This window comes from Mastigoproctus giganteus, chromosome 11 (genome assembly GCF_048544385.1).
Source record: "Mastigoproctus giganteus isolate SK-2022 chromosome 11, ASM4854438v1, whole genome shotgun sequence".
NCBI lineage: Eukaryota > Metazoa > Arthropoda > Arachnida > Uropygi > Thelyphonidae > Mastigoproctus > Mastigoproctus giganteus.
Genome location: NC_143585.1, coordinates 159,029,535 through 159,042,584, shown reverse-complemented (window position 1 = coordinate 159,042,584; position 13,050 = coordinate 159,029,535). Strand labels below are relative to the sequence as shown.

Sequence of the window (13,050 nt, the reverse complement as noted above, 5' to 3'; positions counted from 1 at the left end):
ACAGATTTCAGAAAAGCACTTGATTTATTTCTACATGACAGGTTATTGCATAAGCTGGAACATGTTGGAATCACAGAAAAAATCCTTATATGGACTGCAAAATGGCCCCAGGGCAGAAGGCAGATGGTTTCGTTAACAATTATTCTTCAGAATGGCTAATGTAAGAAGTGGAGTTCTCCAAGGATTGGTACTGGGGAAGCTCATGTTTTTTTATATTTTCTTAAATGACATTGAAAAAGGGATAGAGGATATGATATCAAAATTTGGAAATAACAAGTTCAATAGAGTAATTAATGATCACCCCCAAGCACAGAGAATTCAGAAATGATCAGAGAAGTGGCAACTATCTTTTAATGCAGCAAAATGCAAGGAATGGCAATCCAAATATGACTTTCACACTTGGAGGGGTTGAATTAAAAACAGTAGAGGAAGAAAGAGATTTGAGAATACATATGTACACATGAAGCATTTTAGACACTCATATCAAACTTTCAACTTTTGTAGTTGATGACATGTTTGATGACATCAAACATGTCATCTCCAGTTTCAATGAGTTTATTACATTTTTATTTTATTCCTTTGTTAAAGCCGACTTACCCATTCCGTGACGTTCTCTGAGCAGTGTAGATAGCCAGCGAGGAGGACCCATACTGTCATATTAGTGATTAAATAGAAAGGTCGCAACACCACTGTATAAGACAACTGTCACACTATGTTGGAATAATGTGTCCCAATATGGAGACCGCAACTGAAAAAGATGCAAAGCATCTTGAAAGGTTCCAAAATGCCTGGTGATGTTAGCAAAAGGGGTGTCCATGTGAAGAAAGACAACATTTGTGGGTTGCAGAGCTTAGAAACTAGACACCTTAGAGGAGATTTGATTGAGGTGTATAAGGCTTGAAGAGGTGAAAGTGCAAGGGTGAAATTTTCACTATTATAAATAATTCCAAAACTAGAGGCCATAAATTCAAATTACTTGATTGTTGCAGAATGTTTTATTTTAACAAGTGTGTTGTTAATTATTGAACTAAGTTGCCTCCATGGGTGGCAACTTTGAATTTATCCAGGCTATCAGCCTTAAGGCTGATAGCCTGGGTAAATTCAAAGCTCAGCAGGATGGCTACTAATGAGAGGAGGAAGTCAAGTAAGTGATTTATTATTATATATATTTTTTTGGCAAGTGCAGCAAAAGCTCAGAGTTTCCTTGCACCACACAGCTAGTGCTAACAGTAACACAGTATAAATCAGAATAAGCCATAATGTTTTAATCAAAATTAATTTAATTAGCATTATTTTTATTTATTTATGTTACTTTTTTTTTTTTTTTTTTTTTTTTGGCTGATGCTGCATAAGCTTGCTTTCTTGCATCAAATGCCTCTACTAATGCTAATGCTAATGCTAATGCTAAAAATCTGATTTTAGCTTAAATTTCTCTCAAAAGGTGTATTAAATATTTACCTGATCCCAAACTGTTTATAAAGAGTTTAATGAACTTAGTTTCATAACCTCCTGAACAGGAAAAATCTGGAAAAGGAAAAATAAAAAAAAGCATATAAAATGGAACTTTCACCAAAAAATCTTGACTTATTTAAAATAAGTCTGATGCTTAAAGTAAAGTTCAAAAAATCTAAAAGAATTTTATATTTAATTGCTGTATATATTAGCATATAAGTTAACCACTGAATCACTAAAAAACTGCCTAAAATTTTAAGATTGACTCATATGTTGAATATAAAAACTTACGCTTGATTTAAAGGCACATATATATATATATATATATATATATATATATAATTTTATACAAATATACACTGTTGCTCACCTTTTAAAATTTTACATAAATATAAACTGTTGCTCACCTTTTAAACATGGACAAAATTCCATGAACTGTTAAAACAGTTCATGGAACTTTGTCAAGAGTTGTGTTGTTGGGGTTTGCTTTTGGAAATTGTCAATTTGTAATAGTTAACTTGCTTCCATACCAATGCATTGTTTACAGAGCACTACAATACTAAACAAACAATGAGGAATGTATCAGCTACATCAAAGCCTACATGTACACATGAAGCATTTTAGACTCACTCATATCAAACTTTTAACTTTTGTAGACATGTCATCTCCAGTTTCAATGAGTTCATTACATTTTTATTTTATTCCTTTGTTAAAACTGACTTACCCATTCCATATGTTATTATTATCTCTTTATTTACGTAAGCCTCTCTACTGGAGTATTATTGCCCTTACTTTATTGCAGGGATTCTTAACCTTCTTAGTTCCACGGACCCCTTTGCCAGTCAGGTGAATGCCACGGACTTCTCAGAATAATGTTTTTAAATGCATAAAATAAAATTACAAAAAAAAAAAGTTTAATGAAATAGTTACCAAAATTTAAAAAAAAAACATTATACAGTAATATATGTGTTTCTTTCTTAACACATTGAATAATAATACAATACATTTAAATTATAGGAAAGTTGAAGTTAAATTTTATTTTTAAGGACATATCAGTGTGAAGACTGTTGTTTATCTTGAATAAGAACATTAAACTGTGGTGTGGTATTTGACAAGGCAACACACATGTCATGTTGGACATCTTTAAAAGTTCTGTAATGTTTCCAAGTGTTCGCAGATATCTCTTTTCAAAAAAATTGAGAGAGAAGTTTGCATTTCAACTACATCTTGGTAAAGCACTTCCTGCAACAGTGGAAAGTTTGCAAGAATGTCGGTCTCTACTCTCTTCTTCCATATTGATAACTTAGCCAAGAAAGCTTGTAATATTTCAGTTGCATCCATAATGGTGACCTCAAGACCTTGAATGGAAAGATTTATCTCATTCATATGGTGAAAAATATCTGCCAGGTAAGCCAACCCATGGATAAAATCCTTCCTTTCAAAATGTTCCAAGAGTGGGTTTTCTCTTTCTTCCAGAAAAAGTGAAACTTCTGCCCTTAGTTCAAACAAGCGCTTCAAGACTTGTCCTCTTGAAAGCCAGCGCACTTCTGTGTGGTAGAGAAGCACTTCATATTCTGCTCACATTTCTTGACAAAATCTTTTAAAAATACGATGATTCAGAGAACTACTTTTGCTAAAGTTGATAACTTTTATGGCTGTTGACAATACTTCTTTCAGGGTTGTTGGAAGAGTCTTTGTTGCCAGTGCATGTCTGTGTAAAGAGCAATAAGTGACGACAACTTGAAGAGCTTCTTTTTTTCACTAAAGTAGCAAAACCAGATGTATTAACAAGCATAGCAGGAGCTCCATCAGTGCACAGACAATGAAATTTTCCTTTCCATTCAAAGTTTCGTTTGTAAAAAAACTTTTTACCATTTCGAAAACGTCAACGGACTTTGTAGTTTCCGAAAGAGACTCACAAAATAAGAATTCTTTTTTGATGGCATCAGCATGCACATAGCGAACAAAAACAAGGAGCTGGCTACATTGAGAAATGTCTGTAGTTTAATTCAATTGCATACTGAAGGGGAATGGCGAGAAGGCTGCCATTTTCTCGATGACCTCGATGGCAACCTAATTTCTCAGGAAATTAGGTGGCAGGACCTGCCAGAGTGAACTATATACTAGTGAGTACCCGGTCTGCCTCCACGGGGTGAAAGTGGGACAACGTCGGGCTTCAGTAGAGGTCTGGCGGCTAAATGACCAGTTGAACAACGGTACAAGGCATCACACATATACAAAGTCCATACACTTTTAAATCTCTGGCTTTTCCAGTTAACTAGTTCACCCACAATGTAAACTACGGGAGATGGGGGGAACCCCTGGTGCCGCTTGACCCTAAACACACTTTACACTTTACTTTCTCAATGACCTGCTTCAAAATATTAAAAGACATATCAACTATTCTAGAATGTATTACATCATTTGACAAGGGAACAGCTTCCAGTTTTTTTCTCTGTTCCAGTCCACAGACCAGTTCGACCATTTCCAGTGCACATGGCTTTACTAAAGTCTCTCCAATAGTGAGGTGCTTCTTTTGCTTGGCAATCCGGTAAGCAACTTTATAGGATGCTTCAAGAAAAGGTTTTCGTGAAATGGCAAATACAAGTTTTGGAAGTGTCCCTGCTTTTTCGAATTGAGATTTTTTCACACGAAAAAAACCAGCATCTTTAGATGCATTTTCAGCATGGACAGACTTGAGATAGTCTTTCAGTTTTACTGACTTCATACTTCCGTTCGCAAGAATTTTTCCGCACAAAAATCATTGCGGTATTTGAGTCCCGTCAAGTTCATTAATGCGAGTGAAACCAAATAATACATAGTTTTCATCATACTTCCTTTTCTTCAACATTTCAACTTAAATTTGGTCTGTAACAAATGTTAAATAATTAATGCAATATTAGCAACTAAGAAAGACATATACGAAGACTGTATGCATCGACAGACATGCAGTGGGCATGCATACATACCTGTAGCACTGCAGGAGCCTCCACCGTTGGACCGGTATACACGCACGTTGCAGCGAAAAGGTTAAATTACACACTTCAACTGTTATCTAAACCGTAGGACATGTTTGAACATACATGGTTTACCCTCGTAGCCAGTGTGTCTATTCGTGTTAAAAGTGGCCTACTAGGCACTGATTTGCCGATTGTTTGCCAACTACATGTAGAATGTATTACATCATTTGGCAAGGGAACAGTTTCCAGTTTTTTTTCTCTGTTTAGTCTGTCCACAGCAGGACTGCAATCAAGTGCGATCTAGCGGCAGGTATAATAACTGCCGTAATTTCAAAGTAACGATGAGCGTAAGTGATTTTTCGAGATATGCAATAACTATAATATGATATGAAAATATCTATTATTTCTATTGGTGACTACAGAGACAGCTAATACAACTGTAATTTATTACATACATTCATAAGTGAAGGAAATTAACGAACTTAATTTAATTGATTTTTTTCCCATCCAAGCTCACGGACCCCTCGGGGGTCCGTGAGCTTCGAAAAAGCAGGGACACTTCCAAAACTTGGATTTGCCATTTCACGAAAACCTTTTCTTGAAGCATCCTATAAAGTTGCTTACCGGATAGGCAAGCAAAAGAAGCACCTCACTATTGGAGAGACTTTAGTAAAGCCATGTGCATTGGAAATGGTCGAACTGGTCTGTGGACTGGAACAGAGAAAAAAAAACTGGAAGCTGTTCCCTTGTCAAATGATGTAATACATTCTAGAATAGTTGATATGTCTTTTAATATTTTAATATTTGTCATCGGAATAGTTTTCTCTTGATAGGCATCGAATAACATAGCTAATGTAATTTTTAAATTTTTAGCTCTGTTAGCGACGGAAATAGACAGGGGGAAAAGAAAATTACATTTTCTGTCTGGTGAAGCCATTTTTAATTTTAAAATTATATTTTAAACATACTCGTTGAGCTCTTTCCAATGGTGTAGCTATAGGTTGTCAACAACATTTTTATGCCCCCACATTTTAACCCCCCTCTTTTTCTCAGACAAATTTTGGTCAACAATGATCAATATGGCGTTATGTTGGCCCACTTGATGTGTAAACCCATGCAAAATTTCTAGTCAATAGGTTGAGTGGTTCCAGAGATACAATGCTGTGACAGATGGATGGACAGAAAGACAACCGAGTGACATTTTAAGAGTCCTTCGTTAGACTATGGCCCCTAAAAATAATAAGTAAAAATAAATAACATAAGTAAAAATAATTTTATAATAAAATTTTTGTAGACTATTCCAAATTTTTATTAAGTTTTCATCTGACACCCTGTGCCGACTTCTTTGTGTGTGTCAGTTGCTGAATGACGTTTCCGAAGCAACCACGAATCGACATATTTTGCTGGATCGAAGCGGGTCAGCGGTCCATTGTTGTTTTCTGTATTTATAAATGATATTGATGATGGTATATCAGGCTTAATGTCCAAGTTTGCAGACGATACGAAGGTTAGCAGGGTTGTTAATGACAGTACACTGCTGCAACACAATCTAGAAAAGTTGAGCAGATGGGCTGAGAGGTGGCAAATGAAGTTTAACATTGACAAATGTAAAGTACTACATATGGGAAGTGGTAATCCCAGAGTAACGTATCAACTCTGTGGTACCACACTGACAGTGGTAGAGAATGAAAAGGACCCTGGGGGTAATTGTGTAGGCAGATATTGAAGTTTTCTGAGCAGTGCAGACGGTCTGCAAGAGTAGCTCATAGTGTCTTGTCAATGATATACAGGAATTTTTCTAGCAGGGATAAGGAGGTGATTATCCCCTTGTATAAGGCAATGGTCAGGCCACACCTTGAGTACTGGAGGCCTCATTTTAAGAAGGATGTAGAGCTGTTGGAACGAGTACAGAGAAGGGCAACAAGATTAGTGAATGGAACAAAGGATTGCTCTTATGAAGAAAAGCTTAAGTTTTGCAAATTACAGTGTCTGGAGACTAGGCACTAGCGAGGTGATCTGATTGAGGTGTATAAAGCCTTGAATGGTTTGAGCATGCTCAATGCTGATGGAATTCTTCCTCTTGCTCAGAATAATTGCGTGAGAGGGCATAAATTCGAAAGACTGTTGTAGGATAGATGTGTGGAAGTTTGCCTTTAGCCAGCGGGTGGTTGATTGCTGGAACAAACTTCCATCTGTCGTTGTAGAAGTTGTAGAAGCTTAAATAGATTCAAGGCAGAACTTGAGAAACATTTGAAGCGAGTGGGTGGGTAAAATAAGGGTTTTTTTTTTTTTGGCTGATGCTATATAGGCTTGCTTTCTTGCATCATGTGCCTTTGCTAATGCTACTACTAAATATACACACCTACTGATCCTTTCCCTATTTAGAAGTTTCCCCTGTTAATAATGTGTTCCACCCTTACATCAATTCCAGACATTTGACTTAACATATGCCTTTTCACTTATTTTTAATGTGCTCTTTAACCACCAATAATTATTTGCTAACTGCACATGCAGAACATACTGGTTGTGGTTCACAGCAATATAATTCGTCACATTTCAAATAAAGTTTGACTTCATTTAATATTTTTTTACAACAGTAATGTATCTCAACTTTATGCAATTTCAAATTTTGCACTGAATATTTCCCCCGCCATCCTATAATACTGTATTGCACAGTCAGGTTCTAGGGAAAATGCAAACGTACCATACATTTTATTTTTATTTTAATTTAGATAAACAGTTTTTGTAGATATACGTAATACTTAATAACCGTTATTTCGTTCGAATCTTGCAGCCATTGTTTTTGTATATAGTGGTAGGGAATTCAAGTTTTTAATTGAAGTAGTTAGGTAGTTCTAACGTATAATTTATAGAGTATTATACTTCACTGTTTCTATTAGATAGTGTAGTATTGACATTTAATTAATTTAATTTATTAATTTTATTAATTTAAAGTATCATGACTGAAACTAGAGCAGCAAAGCAACGGGCTCAAAGTGGCAGGAGTGCTGTGATTCTGGGGAGAACTGAGGGGGGGCGATTCTCCAATGCATCACAGCCTAAAAAAATGTGCAACTTGTGAAATGTTTGCTGAATTCTCTGGAACGGAACATGACATTGCTATGGGGGATGTCATTGTGTGTGCGCGATGTAAGGAAATCAGGTGACAACTCAGCATTGTTATGGGGCCTATATGAGAGTTTGAAGGACAGGGAGGATGCCCTCGAAAGATCTAAATTGAGGGGAACATCAGGCTCTCAGCTGCCCACATCAACGCCAGAGCTTGCACTTGGTCATCACGCAACGCAGCGGCAACCCCCAAGACAGAATGTGCTGGTCCATCAGGAAGTAGTAGTTGTTGGAGACTCTATTGTCAGGGAAACGGGAAACATGCTTTGTAAAAAGGATAGGTGGAAGAGGACCAGGGTATGTCTGCCAGGGGTAAAGGTTGATGACGTTGAAGAGCGGATATCATCTTTTAAGGGCACAAAAGGTGATATAGTTGTACACGTTGGCACTAATGACATTAGGAGTAGGAGACCGGCAGAATTACTTAACAAGTACAGGTCACTGTTGAACAAAAGCCGAGAATTAGGGTTGAATTTGAAAGTGTCTGCAATTCGGCCCTGGAAAGAATGTGCAAGAATCAAGGGGTAGAATTTTTTTCAGCCTGGACGGTACTTGTTAACAGTAGAGACTGCTTCTATAGGGATGGGATACACTTAAATAGAAAGGGTGCAAGAATATTTGCTGATGCTATCGAGGCAGTGTTAGGTGGGTCGGAAAACTGCTAGATTGGGGGGATACAAGGACTAGTTTAACAGTAGCCGTAGGCAGAGGTGAAGGTGATTTTTGCACAACTTCTATTAGAATAAGTAGCGACCTGGAGCGTGGGGTGTTGGGGGTTTCAGGGACGGATGGCAGTCATCCTGAAATAGGTGGGTATATGGGATGTGTTAGGGTAACTAAGAATAGGAGTAGGAGCATGTATACCAATGCTAGAAGTATAGTAAATAAATTTGATGAATTTGAAGTGTTGGTCAAGACATCAAAGGCAGATATTGTTGGGATAACAGAGACGTGGCGTCACAAAGATATAAGAAATGCTGAACTGGAATTTGGGGAGTACAATGTGTACAGAAAGGACAGACAGGATAGAAAGGCAAGCTATGCTGTGTTATGCTGTTAATTAAGAAAAACATAAAATCAAAAGAAGTGCATCCAGCTGATATAGATGAACAGTGCACTGTTGAGTCAGTTTGGTGTGACATAAGCACTGTGAAAGCAAAAATAAGAGTAGGAGTGTGTTATAGGCCTAATGACTCGAATGAGTACAATGAACAATTGTACAGAGAAATATAGTGGGCCAGTAAATCGGAATGTCTTATAATGGGTGATTTTAACTTCCCAGATATTGACTGGAACTTGTGGGTTGGTCACTCACACACTAGTCAGACTTTTGTGGATTTATTGGATGATTGTTTTCTGCAGCAGCATGTTCGAGAGGCAACCAGAGAAAGTAATACTCTTGATCTGGTTATCAGCAGTGATCATTCGTGTATTAAGAATTTGCAGATAAAGGAACCACTAGGTGGCAGTGATCACAGTGTTCTGATGTGGGATTTACTTAAAGATTTAATTACCATCAGGGGTACAGGAAAGGGTTTTTGCTTCCGTAAAGGTGAGTACAGTGGTCTATGACAGTTTTTAAATTCTGTACAGTGGAATAAACTGACGATGTTACCAACAGTAAATTCTAAGTGGGAAGCATTCAAGGAATTAATTGTGGAAGCTACTAAAAGTTTCATACCTATTAAGAAATATTGTTCAAGGTTTAGGCCTAAATGGTTATCTAATGAACTAATGAGACTCATAATAGAGAAGAAAAATGCATGGGATGCATATAAATTATCAAGTGACTCAGAAGTGTATGGCAGATATAAGCTAATCTGTAATCATGTGACAAAGGAGGTTAGGCAGGCGAAGGCAGATTACGAGAAATCCTTGGCAAAAGATGTTAAGAAAAACAGCAAGGATTTCTTTACTTATATAAACTCTAAAAGGAAGGGGATGAATCTGATTGGTCCACTTGACATCGATGGTTCGACTGTTGATGATCCTGCTCAGATAGCAAACAAACTGAATGAGTATTTTACATCTACATTCACACATGAGGAGTTATTAAGGTTTGAAAATGGCAGAAGTTTATCAAATTGTAGCAGGATACTTAATGATTTTGTAATAACTGAAAGCAAAGTGGAGGAGAAATTGTTGAAGTTAAACATAAGAAAAGCACCTGGGGTGGATGGGATCTATCCAGTTATATTAAAGGAGGCGGCAAAGCAACTAAGCAAACCCTTAGCCATAATTATGAGAGCGTCCTTGGACCCAGGGGAGGTTCCCACGGACTGGAGATGTGCAAATGTATCCTCAATTCACAAGGGGGGATCGAGGGGTGACACGAGTAATTACAGACCAGTTAGTTTAACTTCTGTACCGGGTAAAATAATGGAGTCACTGGTTAAAGATGCATTGCAGGATCATCTAGACATGACTGCAGCAATAATTCAGACACAGCATGGGTTTGTTAAGGGAAAGTCTTATCTGACAAATTTGATAGGATATTATGATGTAGTTACAAAGGAACTGGATGCAAAAAATAATTTTGATATCATATATTTGGATTATAGGAAAGCTTTTGACACTGTTGCGTATGGAAGACTATTGGAGAAATTGGAGCAGAATGGTATTAAGTGTAAGTTGCTACAATGAATAAAAGGATGGTTAAATGGGAGAAGACAGAGGGTGGTAATCAATGGGTGCTGCTCTTCTTGGACTAATGTTATTAGTGGAGTCCCACAGGGTTCGGTGTTAGGTCCGCTGTTGTTTTGTATATTTATCAATGATATTGGTGAAGGTATATCAGGCTTAATGTCGAAGTTTGCAGATGATACAAAGGTTGGCAGGGTTGTTAATGTCAGTAATAGCAGTGTTTTACTGCAACAGGATTTAGATAATTTTGTTCAGATGGGCTAAGAAGTGGCAACTGAAGTTTAACCTTGACAAATGCAAAGTACTGCATATGGGTAGAAGTAACCCCAGAGAAATGTACCAACTGTGTGGTACTATACTTATGGTGGTAGAAAATGAAAAAGACCTGGGAGTAATTGTGCAGTCAGATATGAAGTTTTCTGAGCAATGCAGACAGGCTGCCAGGGCAGGTCATGGGGTTTTGTCAATGATATATGGGAATTTTCTAGCAGGGAAAAGGAGGTGATTATCCCTCTGCATAAGGCAATGGTCAGGCCACGCCTTGAGTACTGCGTACAGGTCTGGAGGCCTCATTTTAGGAAGGATGTAGATTTACTTGAGTGTGTACAGAGAAGGGCAACAAGATTGGTGAGGGGAATGAATTGATCCTCTTACCAAGAGAGGCTTAAGTTCTGCAAATTGCAGTGGCTGGAGACTAGGCACCTGTGCGGTGATCTGATTGAGGTATATAAGGCCTTGAATGGGTTGAGCACGCTGAATTCTGATGGGATCCTTCCACTTGTTCAGATTACGAACCTAAGGGGACATAAATTCAAATTAAGAAAAGACAGATGTAGAATAGATGTGCGGAAATTTGCCTTTAGCCAGCGGGTGGTTAATTGCTGGAACAAACTTCTGTCTGTCGTTGTGGAAGTTGATTGGTTGAATAAATTTAAGGAGGAACTGGACAGGCATTTGGAGGGAATGGTGTGATTTTTTTTTTTTTTTGGCTGATGCTGCATAAGCTCATACACTTGCTTTTTAGCATCACATACCACTGCTACTACTACTACTACATCACTTGGCTGTTCAATTAAAAAAATACAATGTTAACATTGTTCAACATATGTTCGCTAAGAGAGGCCAGCAAGCATCAAAGTATCTTGGCAGCATTTCAAATTTTTAAATGTATATTGAATTCACCTATTTAGGTGGTGCTATACAATTTAAAAAGAAATTAGGAAATTAGGCTGAAACCATGGATAATGGTATTTGTCTCTAAGTTGGACATAAGACCAATCTTTAATGCACAGTTCTTGGTGTCAATCTTTGGAGAGGGCAAAATGATCCCATGATAATATCTAAATACAGTAATGCAAACCAACTTTGATTTAAACTTCTGTATCGAAATATCTCCCTGCAACCTTATAATAAAGTTATGCTTTTATATGTAACAATTAATTTATAGCAATAGCTTAATTTTCCAGTACTTGTAGCGAGATGGGTGAAATTAGATTTTTTTTGGCTGCTGCTATATAAGCTTGCTTTCTTGCATCATGTGCCTTTACTAATGCTAATACTCACCTCTTATAGATATATAGTAATTTTATAGATGACAACGGGAAAAATGTAGTGCACTTCTTCCCCTGGGCATTGTCTTAATTTTTTAATGTAGTTAAACTTTCACTTTTATCTTTCGTAATGAACTGCAAGTTATAAATACTGATTAAGAGGTGAGTACTGGACAATTAAGCTATTGCTATAAATTAATTGTAAGAAAATAGACAATACTTTAAGTTCTAACTATAAAAATCTTCAAGCTTTTATTTGTGTAAACTTTGTTCAATCTTTGATGACAAGACAGAGCCCAAGAAACATTACATTTTAACTTCAATTTTTCAGTTTTGCCATTTCTTTTATCAGTACTCTTTCATAATGCTCTCAAAATATTAGTATGCAGGTTTCCAAAGTAAGTTTAACTCTATCAAGTATATCAGAAAACTTTAAGAAACATTTTCTAAACTTGTGGCACTGCCTTAAAATCAATATATATATATTATTGAATTTGTAATGTGTATTGCTAGAAGAATAGACTTACTTAAAAAAACATATGGAGGCCTGTAGTCATCACAACTTATTTCATGGCAAAAGACATATGATGCATCAGGAATCACACTGTCAGGTATCATTTCAGCAAGCCACTTGTAGTTGCATCTAATGAGGTCTTTCCTTGAAGGGCATCTGTTTAAAATTATAACTATATCCTTCCACCTTTGTAGTTCCTGTTTGAGTGATAATTCATTTATCTGATCTGCAATAAAATATATGTTGTACAAAAACAGAGAGAGCGAGAGAGGTGAACTTATACAGGATTGTTAAAATTAAAGTATCCCTATATAGAGGACTCTGGAGCGAGTTCTAAGACTCGTACTGAAGAGAAATTTGGACAACAGGTACAATAAAGAACGCGCTTGCCACTTATTGGAAAGAAAAAAAAAGAAATTAGTTACAAAATTTGTCACTGTATGGTGCATAACTATAATAATCGTAAGTTATTGCCATAGTGCCACTACTCAGCTCTACTGTACTTATAAAAGCAAAGCAGTCTCTCCAAAATCATACAGTAGATGTTTGCCTGCACTACAGCAACAATGCCAACAACGTTGCAGGAAAAGGCTTCTCCTTATTAGTGAAGCAGTACTATCAGAACAGCAACAATGCAGCTGTGGCTATCAGAGATTTCCAGTGTCGGAAGCGCATAAGGCATGGACCTATGACTGTTTGTGCTGTCCACAAAATGACTGTGAAATTTGAAGCAACAGGACATCTTGGTGTTCAACCAGGTAGAGGTCAAAAACAAGTGGACTCCTCTCGTGTTGAAGATGTG

General features: G+C 37.0%; 1 protein-coding gene across 2 annotated transcripts in view; it reads right to left on the bottom strand.

The window, feature by feature from the left end:
• The window catches only part of LOC150078536 (pseudouridylate synthase TRUB1-like), an 86,417-nt gene that overhangs the window by 14,653 nt on the left and 58,714 nt on the right, over positions 1–13,050 (bottom strand). For both annotated transcript variants that reach the window (XM_090384817.1, XM_090384818.1), the window contains exons 5-6: positions 12,262–12,474; positions 1,459–1,524 (exon numbers count right to left, since the gene is read on the bottom strand). In XM_090384817.1, coding sequence (XP_090240943.1) covers positions 1,459–1,524; positions 12,262–12,474 — 279 coding nt within the window. The remainder of the gene's footprint in view (positions 1–1,458; positions 1,525–12,261; positions 12,475–13,050) is intronic.